Source organism: Acanthamoeba castellanii (assembly GCF_000313135.1).
Source record: "Acanthamoeba castellanii str. Neff unplaced genomic scaffold scf7180000084758, whole genome shotgun sequence".
Classification (NCBI taxonomy): Eukaryota; Discosea; order Longamoebia; family Acanthamoebidae; genus Acanthamoeba; species Acanthamoeba castellanii.
The window spans coordinates 880,537-898,299 of NW_004457380.1; the positions used below are offsets into that span (position 1 = coordinate 880,537).

Here is a 17,763-nt window from a genome sequence, read left to right on the forward strand (position 1 = left end):
GGTAAAGGCGAAGGTGTTGCTTCTTTCTTATTGTCGGCCCCCGAAAGACAGAACAAACTTCCGGTTTCTTGGTTGGCGGAGCGATTCAAGTTGGGCACACTCATTCACAAGGTGTGCACCGTAGCTGCCTTGTCTTGTATTCTGAGGTTTGGAGTTTGCCCAAGGTGTCCCCATCTTCCTGCCAGGACAGGAAGGGAATCAAGAGAATCAAGCCTCCATCTGTCCTTTTGCTCAAGTTGTGGTTTTGACATAGACCGTCAAGCCACAGGAGGAGCATGCACTTGACAAGCTCCTCTCCCCTGCCCATCCAGTTCCTTACACATAGTTCCCAGTTTCTCTTCGGGTGTATTCGTGCCGGGAAATTTCCGGACAGGTGATTTCCTTGTCCTTTCCCACCGTTACTTTCTCGCCTCTCCGGAGAGATTGGGATCGGAGAGAGATTCGGCATTTTCAATTTGTCGATTCGTTCATTGGAAGAGAAGTAAGAAGATGGCGACGGTGGCAAAGGATCAGGTTCAACGCGCCGTGCAGGCCCTGCTTACGCACTACGAGAACGACCAGGCCATCAAGGCGAAGGAGGCCAAGGCCAAGGATCTGATCGAGGAGGATGAGACCCTGTCCCTCATCATTACCTGGAAGAAGCTTCCCAAGCCAAAGGTCGTTGGCAAGCACAGAACCGGCCCTCTCCTCAAGCCGCTCGCCATGTACGCGAAATTTGCTTTCATTTTTCTTAATCGCCCTGATTTTCTCAAATTATTCGCATTTATCGTCGTTTGTGCTATTATGAAACAACAATCATCGCGCCTCTCCTATGTATACCCTTCCGTTTCATCACCGTTGGTCGAATTGCGGGCAAACAGATGCATACATATAATGATCTGTTGCTGAGATTGTGTGCTAACCCGCCGCCTGCAGTCGCCTTCCTCACACTCTGAACGCCAACGCCGAGATCTGCGTGTTCACCAAGGATCCCCAGCGAGAATTCAAGGAGAAGTTCCTCAAGGCCGCCGCACCCAACGTCGAGAAGGTTCATCATCTTTCATTCTACACGTTTTTTTCTTTTACATTTTAATCAATTCTAATGTCTGACGCGTCCTTGGTGCTCCACCAGATCATCGGGTTCAGGCACCTGCGTAAGAACTACAAGACCTTCGAGGCCAAGCGAAAACTGGCCCAGAGCTACAGCATGTTCTTGGCCGACGACTCCATCATCCCCATGTTGTCCAAGTACCTCGGCAAGGAGTTCTTCTCCCGAAAGAAGTGCGTTGCTCTTCCGTCCTCCTTCTTTCTCCGACTCTGCGCAATGACCGTCTTCTGACCATCTCTTGCTTGCTTGCTTGCTTGCTTGTTGTTGTTGTTGTTGTGCAGGATCCCGATCGCCGTCAACCTCAAGAAGAACATCGGCAGCGAGGTCGCGCGCGCTCGCGACTCCACTTACATCTTCTTCACCGGCTCCACTTGGTAGCGTCTTCACGACCACACACACACACACACACACACACACGGACCACCATCCGTCGCGCCCGTGATGTGCTCGAGCTGACTCCTCTCCTTTGGCGACGCGACAGCAACGTGAAGGTGGGCCTGACGAGCTTCACCCCCGAGCAGATCGTGGCCAACACGATGAAGGTGCTGGAGGCCGTGGCCACCATGACCAAGAAGAAGTGGGCCAACGTCCAGGCGGTCAGCATGAAGACCACCGAGAGCGTGGCGCTGCCCATCTACAACTCGCTGCCGGAGCTGCGCGACGCCGAGGCCGTGGCGGCCAAGAAGGCCAAGAAGGTGTCTGACCGGCGCGAGGCCGAGAAGCAGAAGGAGATGGAGCTCGAGCAGCTCATCGCCGAGGCCGATCTGGTCGACAGCGAGGCCGAGGAGGACGAGGGGGAGTTCAAGTTCGAGGAGGACCTCGAGGAGGAGCGCAAGCAGAAGGCCGACGCCAAGCGGCTGCGCAAGCTGCACCCCGACCAGCAGACGACGACCACCACGACCACCACCGCCACGCAGAAGCCCAAGGCCGCCAAGGCCAAGAAGAACACCAAGGCCGCGGCTGGGCAGAAGAAGAAGGCGGCGACGGCAACGGCAACGACGACGCCGACCAAGAAGCGAAAGCAGGTCGAGGCCGTGACGACGCCGGCCGCCAACGGTGAGGCCACGAAGGCAGAGAACGGCGCCGCGAAGCCGGCTCAGAGCCCCGCGGCGAAGAAGAGCCGCACCACGAAGGGCAAGCAGAGCGCTGCCCACGCCGCCGAAGATGCCGCTGCCGCCGCCGCGGAGCTGCCCAAGGACAGCCTGGCGCTGAAGCACGCCGCCGATACCGCTGCCAAGAGCCCCGCGCCCGCCGCTGGCAAGAAGAGCCCGCGGAAGAAGGGACCCGCCACCCCCAACAAGGCCGCTGAGGCTGCCCCCGCTGCGGCCGCTCCGGCCACGCCCACCACGCCCACCGGCAAGAAGGGCAAGAAGGGCGCCGCCAGCCCTGCTGCCGCGACCCCGGCCACGGCCACCACGCCCACCACGCCCACCGGCAAGAAGGGCAACAAGAAGGCCGCTGCCAGCCCGGCCACTACGCCCGCCAAGAGCCCAGCCCCGGCCGCTGCCACAACGACCACGCCGACCGGCAAGAAGGGTAAGAAGGCCGCCGCCAGCCCTGCCGCGACCCCGGCCACGCCCACTGCTACTGCCACGGCCACCACGCCCACCGGCAAGAAGGGCAACAAGAAGGCCGCCGCCAGCCCGGCCGCCCCTGCCACGCCTGCTGCCGCGACCCCGGCCACGCCCACCACGCCCTCCGGCAAGAAGGGCAACAAGAAGGCCGCCGCCAGCCCTGCCGCGACCCCGGCTACGCCCACTGCTACTGCCACGGCCACCACGCCCACCGGCAAGAAGGGCAACACGAAGGCCGCCGCCAGCCCGGCCACTACGCCCGCCAAGAGCCCGGCCCCTGCCTCGGCCGCCCCGGCCACGCCCACCACTCCCTCTGGCAAGAAGGGCAACAAGAAGGCCGCCGCCAGCCCTGCTGCCGCTGCCGCTCCTGCCGCGACGCCCGAGGCGACCAAGGTGACGCCCAAGAAGCGAAAGGCGACCGAGGAGACCACCACGCCCGCCACGCCCGAGGCCACGACCAAGGTGACGCCCACCAAGAAGCAGAAGTCCACGCCCACCAAGGAGGCCGCCACGCCTGCCGCCCCGGCCACGCCCACCACGCCGACTGCCGGCAAGAAGGGCAACAAGAAGGCCGCCACGCCCGCCAAGAGCCCCGCCGCCGCCGCTGCCGCTGCCTCGACGCCCGCCACGCCTGCTTCCGCGGCCACGACCCCATCGAAGAAGGGCAACAAGAAGGCCGCCACGCCCGCCAAGAGCCCCGCCGCCGCCGCCGCTGCCTCGACGCCCGCCAAGAGTCCAGCTGCCACCACGCCCTCCGCCGGCAAGAAGAGCCCCAAGAAGAAGGCCACCCCGACCAAGGCCCAGGCTTGAGCGTGATGGTGCTGTGGGAAGACTAGTAGGAGGCAAAAGAAAAAGAACTTGTCGCCTGGCGTTCGTGGTTGTTGCGAGAGTTGAAAACTATTATTTTGTTTATTACGCAAGTGGAGTGGGTTAGACGGCCATCTTCTCTTTTCGCGACGACGTCTCCTTCTTCTTCTCCTTCTTTTCCTTCTTCTCTTTCTTTTCCTTCTTCTCCTTCTTGAGCTTCTTCGTTTTCTTGCTGCTCGTGCTGCTGCTGCTATCGAGCGACGTCGATGACGAAGACGACACGCCGCCGTTGATGGTCTTCGACGGTGACGAGCCCAGGCCGCCGCCGACGCCGTTGTTGCTGCTCGTGCTGCTCCTACCTCGGCCGCCGCCCGTGCTGCTGCGGCTGCGGCTGCTGCTGAGCTCGCCGCCGCCGGTGCCGTTGGTATCCACAGACGCGACGCTGTTCTTCCTCTTGCTGCTGGTGCCGTTCGTCTTCTTCTTCTTGGTCCTGGTGCCCTGGCTGCTGGTGCTGCCGTGGCGGTTGTCGTCGTGCTGCTGCTGTTGTAGTTCATCGACCACGGCGATGCTCTCGACGCTCACCGTCCGGCTCGCGTTCTTCTCCTTGCCGCCCACGAACGCCGCGCTGTCACTGCTCGTGGCATCGCTGGTCGTTGTCGCGTTCGTGTTATCGTCGTCTTCGTTCTTTTTGACTTGCGCTTTGCCGTCGTCGTCGTCCTTGCCGTCAATCTCCTTGCCCTTGCCCTTGGTAGCCGCCGCCTCGGCCTCGCTCGGCGTGCTGACGTCAGCAGCCGCCTTACCCTTCTCCTTGCCCTTGCCGCTCTCCTTTTTGCCCTTCTTGGCCGCCGGCGCCGCCTGGTGGTGGTCGTTGCCCTCGCGCAGCTTGTAGAACAGGACGTAGGCCGCCGACGTGCGTACGGCGTCGTCGGACACGGCCGTCGTCGACCCGTCGTTGAAGTGGTACCACCGGTTGTCCCGCGCGTTCAGCCCGAAGGCCGTGTAGTGGCCGCCGCCCAGCCCGCCCTGATGGTTCTGGTGGTGGTCCAACCCAACCCAACAAAAGAGAAAGAAAAGAAAAGAAAAAGAAAAAGAACGTCAGCAGCCAGCCATCTTAAAAGAAGCGCTGACAGCGCCAGCGTACCGCGACGGCGTAGAGGTCGTAGATGGGGCTCTGCGTGCAGTTCTGTACGTACTCCGACAGATCCAGCCCTGGCCCACATCACCATCGAATATTAGCGTCGTGTGCAGTGTGTGCGGTGTGTGCGGTTGTGTGTGCGTGCGCGTGGGTGTGCGGTGTGTACCGGTGAGGGGGAAGTCGCAGAAGGTGATGATTTTGTCGCGCGAGAACCGGGTGTACTGGAACCGCTTCAGGTGGATCACCAACGTCTGCGGCATCTGCCAGAGCTCAAACTTCTTTCGCGCCTGCCGGAAGTCCTTGCACTTGGGGCAATACCTATCATGCAACAGTCGTATGTCGTGCGTCGTGTGCGGTGGTGCGTGTGCGTGTGCGATTGTCGTTGTTGCATGTCAGCGATGGGCTGAGGGATGATTGGTTGATGGGGAGGGCTTGGGGTTACCATTGGTCGTTTTCGCCCAGCTGTTCGTTCATGCAAAACAGGCGGAAGCAGTCGTCCAGGCACAGACGCCTCTTGGCCTGTTTCTTGTTGGTGACCACGCTCTCATGGTCCTCAATCTCCTGTACATCCGCACACACACAGCGCATAACACGACACACAACGCATGACACGACACGACACGACACACACGGCAGACATGAGCGACGCGCTCGACTTGGGAGAAAAGAAATGAAGGCGGGAGGGAGGGAGGAGACTTGCCTCGGCCTTTTCGATGGACAGGAACTCGCGCAGGAGCTTGGGGTCCCAATCGACAGCGATGGTGGGCAGGTTGACCTGCTTGAACTTGAGCGGCTCGTCGTCCGGCTTGATCGGACATCCCGTGCAGCTACTGTCATATCACACACACGACACGACACGCACACGCACACACGACACACGGCACACACGACACGCACACACATACACGCGAGGAAAAAGAAGATGAGACCTCGGCACGTAGTGCTAGGCTGGCAATGGGGGGGGGCAGGTACCTGGAGCATTTGCCGCAGGAGCTGCCGTTCTGGGAGACGTAGGAGAGGCGGAAGGGCAGCTGGGCCCAGTCGAGCGTGAAGTCCAGCTGCGGCGGCCAGTCGAACGGCTCGTAGGACTGCGCGGCCGCCGCCGAACTCGACGCCGACGTCCGGCTGCTGCTGCTGCTGCTGGCGGTGGTGGTGGTCGGCCTGGCGCCGTTGGAGGTGGCGGCCGTGGCGGCCGTGACGCTGCTCGACTTGCTATCGACGCTGTCGCGCTCGCGGCTCTCCTTGGACTCCTCCTTCTCTTTGCTGGTGAAGCTCTCGCCGCTCATGCTACCGCTCTCCGTGTCGGTGAGCTGGACCTCCTTGGCCTTGTGCCGCTCCGCCGACGACGACGCCGTGTCGGCTTCGCTGTCGTCTTCGTTCTTTTTCGTCTTCGTCGAGGCGTCGTCGCCTCCATTCTTCTTCTCGCCCGATTGGCCGTTGACGCCGTTCTCCGGCGTCGACGGTTTGTCGTCGTCCGACTTCGCCGCGGTGTCCTTGAGCGCAGCGTGCGGGCCGTCCTCGCCAGTGTGACCGCCAACGCCGTTGGACTCGGCAAAGCTCTCCTCTGCTGAACCGAGCGTAAGCGCGTGTGTGTGTGGTGTGTGTGTGTGTGTGTGTGTGTTTAACACGTACTGCCGCGCGGTCGTGATATGTCGCGCTTCATGAACCGGGAGAGGCGATGCCAGACCATGGTGTAGAGCTGTCGCGCGGTGGTGCGCTTGGTCGACAGATACATCACGAACGGCATGCCGAACGCCTGCCGCGGGATCTTCCGCTGATTCACTGCCGCTGCGCACCGCAATCAAACGCACACGACACACAACACAGTGTCAGTTGCGTTCGGTGTGCGTGTCGCGTGGCCGTGTGTGTGTGTGTGTGTGTGTGTGTGGAAGCGGGAGGCGCGCGTACGATCAGAGGCCTTGGGCGAGTTGAGGAACGCCGGGTTGACCCGTCGGTGGAGGATCTGCACTCGCAGCGCTTGCTTGGGATCCACGGGACCCACGGTCTCGAATCTGTAGTCGCAAACGCGACGTCGAGGTATGTGAGCTATGTGCCTGGAATGTTAGTCATGCAATGGAGCGTTGGCGGTGGTGGTGCGCACGCAAAGGCAGTGGCGTTGGTGCGGAAGGTGGCGACGGAGCGCGCGTCGGGGATGAAGCCGTGGATGTAGTGGTCCTCGATGTCGACCATGGAGATCTTGCGCCGGCTGAGGCCCGAATACTCCTCGAGCTTCTCCTTCAAAATTTGGACGCGCGCCGACTTCGCGCACTTGATGCTGTACATGACTGGCTTCTGTTGTACGTCGACGACTACCAATCAGCAAAATATTTTGCGCGTGCGCACACACGACACGACACGACACGACACGACACATGACACAGAAAGAGACGCGGTACCCGGTGTGGTTCGTTGGGGATGAGGATGATGTCGATGAGGCGATCGCTCTCGGGAGGCATGGGGAGGGAAATGTACATGAAGGGTCGAACGTGATGCTCACCTTTCCACACTTCGGCTCCGGACACATCACCGTGCTGCGGCCACACACGCGCGACACCATACTCGATTCAGTCCATGCCACCTCTTACGTGCGTGTGCGATGGGTGCGTGTGCGTGCGTGCGTGTGATTGGTGCGTGTGCTTACCTTTTGAGCTGACCCTGGAAGAGGTCGACGATGACGGATCGGTTTCGCTTGAGGTGGCACTCCCAGGCCTCCCTGCTCACCTCCTCGTCCGCTCGGCCGTCGCTCTCCTTGATCTCCACGTAGGGCTTGTTCAAAACCTGGTCGACACCACCCGTGCCACGAGGAATGTGAGGCAGCCGTTCGCCGGATGGAGGTGACACACAACACACAACACACACGCACACAACACGACATGCACGTGCGGACGGGCGGACGGCGTACTCGGTTGAGGTCCTCGTGAAGGCCATCGAGAAGGAATGCGAGAAATTCCTGGGCGTCGTGCTGGGAGAAGCCGTTGAACTGCGGCGCGTACTTGCCGATGCAGCGTTTGAGGTTGCGCGGTGCCACGGCCGAGAAGTCGCCCGACCACACCCGCTTCAACAGCGCACCTTCATTGTCGATACACACACATACACACACATGCACACACGCGCGTAAGTGTATAGACAGTGTGGGCTGCTGACGTCAGCAGTGAGCGGCGGACGCGGGTACGGTACCGTAGCATTCGGCGAGCTGGCCCTTCATGCCGAGCGGGTTGGACTTGTTGATGTCGGCCTTGTAGGCGTCGGACAGGAAAAATTCGGTCAGCGCAACCGTGTTGCTCAGGCACTGGATCGCCGAGTTCAGAAAACACGTGTTCCCTGGTGATCACGCACAGGCGAGACACGACAGGCAACACGCAACACGATGCGAGGTGCACGCGGTGAGCTCAAGCTGGCTGGCGACGATGTGGGGAGCGTGCTGTGTGGGAGTGGGCGGGTACCGAGGTTGACGAGGCCGCACACGCCCTTGGAGGTGCCGGGCCGGGCCTTGACGTCGCCGCTCGACCCGCCGTAGCCGCCGCTGCTCCCGCCGCTGCCGCCGCCGCTGCCCACTGGCCGATGGCTGCCCGACTGGTATTTCCTCGGTTGGTGCTCGTCCGCGATGCCTGCATTGAACCAACGCACGAGGAAGATGCGTCACGAAAGAACGAAGACGAAGAACGAAGACGACGGATGATGATGACCTACCCAGTAGCGCTTTCATGTTGTTCAGGGTGGAGGACAGCATTTGGGTGCTACCGCGCCTTCCTAAGGGGCCATAGAGTGAGTGAGTGAGTCTTGCTTCATGGCGTGCACACGCACGCAAGATCAAGACACGAGGTGGGTTACCGTCGGCAAGTTTGTCCTTGACGCTGCCGCTGCTCTTTCGCTTCTTGATGCCGTCGCGCGGCCACGAGCCGTCGTCCAGCCGCACTTCGATGAGCAGGCTCTGGCCGTCCACCAGTTTGGCCTCCTCCAGCGTCACATTCTCTTCCTTGATCAATTTGCCTGCAATTCAAGATATGTCAATCAATCTCAATGTTTTTTAAATATATAAATATGTTGATATAAGAACATTGAGTGCGGTGTACCTGTATTCTTGACATAGTTCCAGACTCGCGTGTGGGCGGAGTCGAGTTCCATCTTGCGGCACACGAGCGACTTGAGGTACCCCACAGTCGCCTTCTTGCTCACCACCACCTCTGCATCCGAGCACGCGGTGCGGTGAGCGAACATTGCTCAGGGAGAGGAAAGAGAAGAAAGAGAGAAAGAAAGAAAGAACGAAGGCGAACCGATGGCGGAGAAGGGGTTGATCTGGCCCTCGGTGTTGGTGTTCTTGAAGGTCAGGGCGAGAGGGAACACTTCGACCTTCAGCGCCCTGCCCTCCTTCCCGTCCCCGATCACCTCGCGAGCCAGCTCTGGCCCACCACCGTACCTGTGCCGCCAAGCGTCGAAGAACGAAGAAGAACGAAGAAGAGGTCAGAGGGGTGGTGGTGGTGGTGATGATGGTAGGGGTGATGGTGAATCAACAAAGAGCCGGGAACGAAGAAAAAAAAACGTGATCAGCACATGAACGGAGGTGACACAAGCAATCCGTGTCGCTCAAAAGAGCCAGGGAGGGAGGAGGGGATATTTAAAGTCAAACAGTCACCGCCACCACTATCACCATCGAGTTGTACAGGGTTCTGAAGAATGTGGCGGTGCCCCGCAACAAACCCAAAACAGCACAAAACAACAATTCTCCAGGCCAAGCCCACTACCGATCGGCTCCAACAATGATTCAACACAAAATAATACAGATAAAAAAATAACAATAAATAAATAAATACCATAAAACCACGGCGCATAAGTAATATAAAAGTAATATAAAAACATAATAAAATGGAAACAAAAACAAAAGCAGGTGGTGTACCATTTGTAGAGGTAGGCCCAGGGCTTCTGTGGGATGAGAATGAAATCGACGCCCTCGATGGCCTTGGTCTTTATGACGGGCTCGTTGCCCTTGGACTTGAAGCCCGGGTCCTTGAGCAGGACGCTGTTGTCGATGGAGTTGGGCGGCTTCCGCGGCTGTTCGCCGGTCCCTTCCGCCGCGCCATCTCCTCCTCCTTCGTCCGCTGCTGCAGGTGTGGTGGTCTCTTCATCGAAGGACACGTAGGCCTTCCATTGCTTCAGCCATTTTGTGGAGATGACGTAGTAGACGTCGGCGATCTTGAGCGTCGGCTGCTTGCCGTCCAGCCACGGCTTGATGGTGTCCCGCTGCTGCGCGGGAGGTGGTCGCTTGCGAGGTCCATTTCCGTTCATCGACATGATGTTGGTGGCTCGCGTCGTCGATCAATCGCTCGGCGTGCGCAGAACAGTAGTGTGTCGGCTTCGCTTCTAGTTCACTCTCGCCGTCGTGTGTTACCCGGTCGCGCCCCGAGTCGTTGCTGGCTGTGGATTCAATTTTCTCTGAATTTAATTAAATCAAACTAAAATCGAAAATCGAACCTCGAGGATCGAAGCTGGATGATTGTGATGAAGAGGAGGCCAAAAGAATAAAGATGAAGAATTTTAAATAAAGAGAGAAGGAAGGATCGGCGTCGTCTTGAATAGTTTAAAAAAAAATCAGCCGATCGTCTTTTCGCTTCCCTCGCCGTCGTCGTTCCACAACTCCCTCGCTCTCTCTTTCGCTTACTTGTGTATCGCTTGCTTCTGGACTCACACTCACAACCTCACCTCACGTCCCCTTTCGCGTTGTCGCTCTCTTTTGGCGTTCTCCCCTCTCTCTCGGTTCGTTTCTTCTTCCGCTTCGGTCGGGCCTAGTATTAGGCGAGCGTGTGGCGGAGCGAAATTTGGGGTGAATGAACGCTCTGCGCTGCCCGCTGCCGGCGCCTCGCCCTTTGTTTAGGAATCAAGTGTGGTGAAACCGAAGCGAAAGAACTGGGGAACCGACCGTGCTCAAGCCCGGCCCTATGTTACGCGGCCACGTCTGCATAGCGTGCCCCTTGGTCGCGTTGGTTTCTGTTTGCTTTCCACCACTTCTGAAAGAAGAGAAGCTAAAGAGCCGGAGGTCCATTCACGGCACCTTCCGCACAGGGGCCAGGGATCATCACAATTCCTCATCCATCGGCACCACCGTGCCACTTCTGATCATAAACCGGTAGGGTCAAGCTGGTTGTTGGTGTTGTTGCGAGTGTGGAAAGGGGGACAGGCGTTCGAGGTTTAGCTGAGCCTGGTGACCTTGGCGCCGGCGTCCCGCCACTTGTCCTCGTCGAGGAAGAGCACGGCCAGCGCGTCGTTCCAGAAGGAGGGCGACCACTTGCAGATCTTCGTCGTGTCGGGGTTGTAATTGACCTCGAGCAGCAGCGGCTGACCATCGGCGTCCACCATTAGGTCGAGGCCTGCGTGGTAGGCAGCGAGAAGAAGAGATTTGAACCAGAGCCCTTGAGTTGACGCACGCACTCACAAGATCGACAACCACTGGAGCCGTACCGTAGATGGCGCGGCAGTTGGGGAGGTGGCGGATGCCATTCTTGGTGGCCTTGGCGGCTTGGAAGACCTGAAGGACGAGCTGGTGGATCTTGGGCTGCACGGCCTCCTGCCAGGTGGCGTGGGGCATCTGCCTGTTGTACTCGGGAATGAACTCGGTGTCGGGGATCTGCTTCAGCTCGGCCCCTTCGATGTAGTTCATGATCTGTCGTTGCCGTAGCAAGGCAGGCGTGCACGAACAAGTGCAAGCACGGAAAGCGGTCAGTCGACAGGCCCCATTCGTTTGAAGCAGGCGGGCGTACGGTGAAGTGCTTCTGGTAGTTTTCGAAGTCCTCCAGGGAATAGGGCACATTGGCACAGCGAAGGTAGAACACCTGAGTAGAGATACAACGTACGTCAGTAACTGCGTGTTGGGCCGCATGCGTGCGCACTGACCCTTTACTCGACAGAAAGAGGAAGGTGTACGTTGTAGAGATAGATTTCGAGCGGCTCAATTGACTTCACGAGCACGAGGAAGCGCATATCAAACTTCTTTTGGTCGACCAGGAAAGGTCGTGAGATGTCTGCACGCACGCAGGGCACACATACGTCAGCAGGCGCCATGCGGTACAGAGGAGCGATTAGCTCGTACACTTCTGCGCGACTCGTGGGCCGACTTCGATGTGCCTCACGATGGCCCCGATGTCATCCGTGACCAGGTGGCCCATAGCCCTCGTCAGGTTCCTGTGACGACACATTACGAGTGGTTGGCCGGTCGTTTGGCCAAAGGGGAATGGCCAGCGAGAAGTCAGCTGACGGCAGGAGCCGTACCAGGGCTTGACGATCCACACGTTGTCCTCGTTCTTCTCCTGGCGGCCGTGGAAATCGGCGATGAATGCTGCCAGCTGGGTCTCCAGGTTGTAGGTCAGCGGCAGCCATGGCACTTCGCCCAGCACTCCCCTGACGGTCTCGGCCAGCAGATCCTTCACCGTGATGCACCTAGTAGCCGAGATTGATCGTACGCGCGCTTAGCGGTTGGTGGTTGATCATGTACACACCACGGCTCACGAGGTGAACAATGCTTGGGGGGACGTCGGTACGCGTCGTTGGGGAACTGGTTGACATAGACGGGCTGCTGCGCGGGGTCGGTGTTCTTCAGCTCAGCAAAGTCCCTGATAAAATAGAAGGATGGGCAGAAGTAAGTGGTGCTGCGCGCGAACAAAGTTGGCGTTGTGCAAGGAGAGGCGTGGAGTACTTGATGCGATCGTAGAGCCACCAGATGTTGGCCAGGTTGATGTTGTCCTCGATGATGAACTCCTTTCGGGTCAGGTGGGCACGAACCAGCTTGTAGGGGGTGAACAGCTTCAGCGGGAGCTTGGCCTTGCCTTTGGCCTTTGTCGCTTGGCTCGCGGGGGCGTCGTCTCCCTCTTTCTTCGCCTCTGACGCTTGGACCCCCTGCTGGTGCTGCTGCGGCTGTTGGTTCTTCGTGGCCTCGGCGTGCTCCTCTTCGATCAGCTGTGCCAGCACTTCCCGCCGGTCATCGTCGAAGAAAGCGATGAATCGCTCGCGCCTCTGCTGCGTCACGCCCAGGAGGAAATCTCTAGTCACCGCCTCCTCCTCGGCGAGTGGCTTGATGGGCCACATCAGGGTATACGCGATGCCTAGCGGCGCCCACGACAACCAGTCGATGTCAGCATGATATCGAAGAAAGTGCTCGGACGAGGGTACCGAAGGCAATGCCTACCTGCGTAGAGCCAAAAGATGGGCTTGACCATGAAATTGGGCTCGTCGCTGTGGGTGATCCAGGAGCCAGCTTCGTCCATCACGTCTGATGTTCATGGCACGACGTGATCAACGACAACAGAGAGAGATCAGTGAATCAAGAGCCAGGGCCAAAACAGTTGCGGGGAGGTGGCAGGTACGTACACCACATGGTCATCTGATCGCCTGTGGCAGTGTTGACCGTGTAGGTATGGTTGAAGCGCCACATCGCTCGCCAGACCTTATCCACCAGCACCTTCTTCTTTTCCTCGTCTACATAAAGGAGAAGGTGATGAGCAACGTGCAAGAAACCACTGCGATTACTCGGTGTGGGCGATACCGGTGACGTCGGCTTCGTCGTCCACACCGGTGAGCCGAACCATCCTTTGGAGGAGATGGGGAATGGTGCGCAGCTGTTCACGTGCCTTGTCGGCAGTGGTCGTCCTTTAGAACGAGAGCGGTTAGGCCCCAACGACGTCGTTCCTCATCTGCGCCCTGCCGGCAGCAGCAAAAAACGAAAGGGTACCAGGCATGGTCGATGACGAAGACGTCGGAGAGAGGCTGGAGGGCCTTCTTGGTTACGACGCGGTACTCCACGCCCGTCGTCGTGGTGTTGGGGTCGTACTCGAACTCGAAGGTGTCGGCAGCATCGAAGATTTGCGCCTTGAGCTTGATGAACAATCGCTGAGAGGCAAAGAGACGGAGAATCGTTAATCTCATCGAACAGCGCAATACAACGGGGGATCAAGATTAGATGAGCTGTGAAGATTAATCTCCATCTACCAAGAGATTGCACACGATTTTACCTTCCAGAGAGATTCAGGAAGGCCGACGCCTTCGAGCTGTGACCTGTGAGTCTGCAGGAAGTGATCATAGGTCGTAGGCTGCTGGGTGGCAGGCGCCGCAGAGTCCTCCTTCTGCATCTTCCGTCGATGAAATCCGCTGTTTTTTTTTTTGCGAACAATAAAAATGCATTCCAGCATTCTTCAGCCAAGACGAAAAGTGGCCGAAAGTTGCTGGTGCATTTTTTGACGACTTCGTGTATGTTTGCTGGCGAGGGTTTCGATTTGCGCACTGATCACCTGCACCCCATCTACGTCCCATCCCCCACTAGCACATTCACTCTAAGCAGCACAATATGGAGCAGGCCACGCACAAGGAGAGAGTTGTTCTGCCGACCACCGTCAAGCCGTCCAAGTACAACATCACCCTGCAGCCCGACCTCAAGAACTTCACCTTCAGGTACGATCCCCGGCCGTGTGCAACTCGATCTCTTTGTAGCACTGGCCCGAGTGCTGAATGTCGAAACAATAACATTAAATTAATGGTGCATTCGTCGCATAGTGGTGAGGAAGAGGTGACTATCGAGGTGCTCAAGGAAACCACTGAGATCGTGCTCAACTCGATCGAACTCAAGATCAGCAGCGTCGAGTTCAAGGCGGGCGACAAGGCCCTCACCGCGACCAAGATCGACTACGACGAGAAGCGCGAGACCGCTACTTTCACGTTCGACCAGACCCTGCCCGTCGGTGCCGCCACGCTCAAGGTCGCCTTTACCGGCATCCTCAACGACAAGCTCAAGGGGTACCACTTCCGTCTACGCGTTCGTTGCAGCAACCCCTGACCTCACTTGGATGGCGCGCGCATGCATGCAGGTTCTACCGCAGCAAGTACACCAATGCGCAGAAGGAAGAGGTCTACATGGGCGTGACCCAGTTCGAGCCGACTGATGCCAGAAGGGCTCTTCCCTGCTGGGACGAGCCTGCCATCAAGGCCACCTTCGTGGTGACCCTCGTTGTCCCTAAGGCCCTCACCGCCCTGTCCAACATGCCGGTGGTGCGTAGCACTCTACATAAAGAGCCTTTGCGCGCACAACGACCGTTGACCTAAACGCTCCCCTGGTAGGTGTCGGAGACGAACAAGGACGCTGACCTCAAGACTGTGACCTTCGACGAGACGCCCATCATGTCCACCTACCTCCTGGCCTTCGTTGTGGGCGAGTTCGACTACGTGGAGGACAAGACCAGCAACGGCGTCGTGGTGCGCGTGTACACGCCGCTCGGTAAGAGCGAGCAGGGCCTCTTCGCGCTCCAGGTCGCCGTCAAGACCCTCCCGTTCTACGACGGTATGGTGTTTGCAGACCCAGACATCACACTTGCGCATCCATGACGCTGATGTTTGTTTCCTCCTGCCAGATTACTTCGGCATCCCCTACCCGCTGCCCAAGTCCGACTTGATCGCCATCCCCGACTTTGCTGCCGGCGCCATGGAGGTACGGTGACCACTGATTGCCGTCCTGCTCGCAAAGGTCGCGGGCACTGACCGGAGCATGCTCTCGGACTTTAGAACTGGGGTCTGGTGACCTACAGGGAAACCGCAGTGTTGGTCGACCCCGTCAACTCTTCTGCTGCGTCGAAGCAGTGGGTGGCCCTGGTCGTCGGCCACGAGCTGGCTCACCAGTGGTTCGGCAACCTGGTTACCATGGTGCGTAGCCACTCAGCCACCACGTACCAAACCATCACTCTCAACTTGGCTCTTTCTAACACTCTTGCAGGAATGGTGGACTCACCTGTGGCTCAATGAGGGCTTCGCTTCGTGGATCGAGTACCTGGCCGTTGATCACTGCTTCCCCGAGTGGGACGTACGTTCCTCTCCGCCCAAAACGACGCAGTTCGAGAACGCTCACACTGGGAACGTAATTGGGGCTCCCCGGCGCAGATCTGGACGCAGTTCGTCTTCTCCGATCTTGGTCGTGCCTTCGGTCTCGATTGCCTCAAGAGCACTCACCCCGTACGCGCGTCTCTCTACTGAATGGCATGAAGTGTGTCACAGTGTGCCGACATCTCACAACCAACAACAGGTCGAGGTTGAGGTTGCCGACGCTGCCGAGATTGATGAGATTTTCGACATCATCTCGTACAGCAAGGGTTGCTCCATCGTCAGGATGTTGGCCTCGTTCCTCGGCAACGACGTCTTCAAGAAGGGCCTCAACATCTACCTCAACAGGCACAAGTATGCCAACGCTCTCACTGAGGTACCCACCCAGCTGTGCCATCCTCTCGGTTTCCACTGGTAAGGTCGCTGATAACAAGACGTCTAGGATCTGTGGGCCGCTCTTAGCGAGACCTCTGGCAAGCCCGTGAAGGAGCTGATGGATCACTGGACGAAGCAGGTACCCTTGCCTAGAAGAAACCCCTCGCGCTGTGCGTGTGGCCAGTAGCTAACACGCTTGTGTGGGACTGGCTGTCGTGCGCAGGACGGCTACCCTGTGCTGTTCGTGAGCGAGAAGGAGTCGAAGGACGCCGAGACCACCCTTGAGGTGACGCAGAGCCGTTTCCTTTCGACCGGCGAGGACTCGAGCATCACCACCATCTGGTGGGTGCCCATCGGCGTCGCCACCCCGCACGGCACCGTGCAGCAGATCATCAAGGACAAGACCTCCACCGTCACCGTTAAGGCTGACAAGAACGAGTGGATCAAGTTCAACCCTGGCGTCACCGGCTTCTACCGAGTGAGGTACACCGACGAGCTCCTCAACAGGCTCCGCGCGCCCATCGAGTCCCTGGAGCTGCCTCCCGCCGACAGGCTTGGCATTCAGGGCGACGCCTTTGCCCTTGCCAGAGCCGGTACCTGTCCATTAGATGCCACAGCACCCAATCGTCAACACTAACCTGTTTTGTGTAGGCATGCTGCCGACCACCCACGTGCTGAGCCTGCTGAGCGCCTTCAAGAACGAGGAGAACTACACTGTCTACAGCGATCTGTCCGCTAACATCGGTGATCTCGCCACTGTCGTGTCCGCCACGGACTATTACCCCAGCTTCACCCGCTATGCCGCCTCGCTCTATGAGAACGTACGCATACAAATCGAGCCCTTGCTGCAATCGTTGGCCTCACCATAGTGATCGTGCCTTTACAGATCGTCAACAAGGTTGGTTGGGACGCCAAGGAAGGCGAGGGCCACCTCATCTCCCTGTTGAGGACCCTCGTGCTGGGCGCCGCTGGCAAATACGGTACCGACGCGCTTCAACGCCATTAAAGCCACTCTTTTCGTTGCTTTGCTCACGCCTTAAAATGCACTGAGTAGGTCATGCTGCCACGATTGCCGAGGCCCAGAAGAGGTTCGCCAAGTTCCTCGACGATCGCTCCTCGCTCCACGCGGACATGAGGGGTGCTGTCTACAGGTACGCCGACTTCCTTTGTCCCCACACCGCCTGCCCAGCTGACCAGTGCCTTTCGTCGCGCGTGTTCAGGATTTGTCTGGCCAACGCCCCTGAGGGCGACGACAGCGTGTACGAGTCCGTGCTCCGAATCTTCCGGGAGACCGACCTTCACGAGGAGAAGGAGCGCTGCATGCGCGCCCTCGGTGCCTCTAGCGACCCCAAGCTTCTGGTACTGCCCGCCACAGCAATTGACACGACACACATGACGCACACACGACCTACACGACACGACATCAGCTCAAGACCAGTTGGCATGTGCTCATTCAACCCAAAACAACAGCAAAAGACGCTCGAGTTCGCCATGGGCTCCGAGGTGCGGTCGCAGGACACCGTGTTCGTCATCGCCGGCGTTGCCGCCAACCCCAAGGGCAGGGAGCTGGCGTGGAAGTTCGTGCAGGAGAAGTGGACCGAGCTGTTCACCCGCTACGACGGCGGCTTCCTGCTGTCGCGCCTGGTGCAGACCACCTCCGCCGACTTCACCACCGAGGAGAAGGCCAAGGAGGTGGAGGCCTTCTTCGCCGTCAACAAGGCCCCCGCCGCCGAGCGTGCCGTCAAGCAGTCGGTGGAGAAGATCCGTTCCAACGCCCGCTGGCTCGCCAACGACGGCGAGGCCATGGGCAAGTGGTTCGCCGAGTGGTACGTAGCACCACCGCCTCGCGTTCTTACGTACAACTCGAACGTCTCTTGGCTCACCAACCTCGCACACTCCAGGGCTGCCGGCCACTGATGAGCATTCGATCAAGGACC

General features: G+C 58.9%; 5 protein-coding genes across 5 annotated transcripts in view; 2 read left to right on the forward strand and 3 right to left on the reverse strand.

The window, feature by feature from the left end:
- Window positions 1-489: 489 nt before the first annotated feature.
- Window positions 490-3,471, forward strand: ACA1_220170 (RSL1D1 protein; the record flags this gene model as incomplete). The annotated part of the gene is given in 6 exon segments (XM_004337243.1): window positions 490-704; window positions 916-1,027; window positions 1,112-1,260; window positions 1,369-1,461; window positions 1,569-1,611; window positions 1,630-3,471. The coding sequence occupies 6 exon segments, from the start codon at window positions 490-492 to the stop codon at window positions 3,469-3,471; spliced, it is 2,454 nt and encodes an 817-aa protein (XP_004337291.1).
- A 120-nt stretch (window positions 3,472-3,591) lies between these two features.
- On the reverse strand, window positions 3,592-9,892 carry ACA1_220180 (uncharacterized protein; the record flags this gene model as incomplete). The annotated part of the gene is given in 19 exon segments (XM_004337244.1): window positions 3,592-4,500; window positions 4,610-4,677; window positions 4,770-4,921; window positions 5,046-5,164; window positions 5,235-5,433; window positions 5,576-6,160; window positions 6,271-6,377; window positions 6,552-6,615; window positions 6,705-6,895; window positions 7,000-7,115; window positions 7,258-7,381; window positions 7,506-7,583; window positions 7,597-7,658; window positions 7,781-7,924; window positions 8,047-8,211; window positions 8,435-8,593; window positions 8,677-8,787; window positions 8,878-9,020; window positions 9,498-9,892. The coding sequence occupies 19 exon segments, from the start codon at window positions 9,890-9,892 to the stop codon at window positions 3,592-3,594; spliced, it is 3,891 nt and encodes a 1,296-aa protein (XP_004337292.1).
- Window positions 9,893-10,786: 894 nt separating this feature from the next.
- ACA1_220190 (tubulin tyrosine ligaselike family, member 12, putative) lies at window positions 10,787-13,716 on the reverse strand (the record flags this gene model as incomplete). The annotated part of the gene is made up of 13 exons (XM_004337245.1): window positions 10,787-10,965; window positions 11,057-11,258; window positions 11,356-11,427; window positions 11,519-11,616; window positions 11,685-11,776; window positions 11,864-12,031; window positions 12,133-12,204; window positions 12,288-12,693; window positions 12,777-12,860; window positions 12,959-13,066; window positions 13,134-13,237; window positions 13,320-13,477; window positions 13,600-13,716. The coding sequence occupies 13 exons, from the start codon at window positions 13,714-13,716 to the stop codon at window positions 10,787-10,789; spliced, it is 1,860 nt and encodes a 619-aa protein (XP_004337293.1).
- Window positions 13,717-13,931: 215 nt separating this feature from the next.
- Window positions 13,932-17,743, forward strand: ACA1_220200 (uncharacterized protein; the record flags this gene model as incomplete). The annotated part of the gene is made up of 17 exons (XM_004337246.1): window positions 13,932-14,035; window positions 14,138-14,377; window positions 14,449-14,629; window positions 14,699-14,918; window positions 14,989-15,065; window positions 15,140-15,277; window positions 15,348-15,434; window positions 15,512-15,583; window positions 15,654-15,827; window positions 15,894-15,965; window positions 16,050-16,419; window positions 16,478-16,647; window positions 16,713-16,806; window positions 16,881-16,964; window positions 17,083-17,159; window positions 17,297-17,652; window positions 17,728-17,743. The coding sequence occupies 17 exons, from the start codon at window positions 13,932-13,934 to the stop codon at window positions 17,741-17,743; spliced, it is 2,532 nt and encodes an 843-aa protein (XP_004337294.1).
- ACA1_220210 (uncharacterized protein) overlaps window positions 17,706-17,763 on the reverse strand; it is a gene marked incomplete at both ends in the record, with an annotated part of 1,233 nt that continues 1,175 nt past the window's right edge. Inside the window, one exon of the mRNA XM_004337247.1 lies at window positions 17,706-17,739. Within this exon, the coding sequence (XP_004337295.1) occupies window positions 17,706-17,739 (34 nt within the window). The remainder of the gene's footprint in view (window positions 17,740-17,763) is intronic.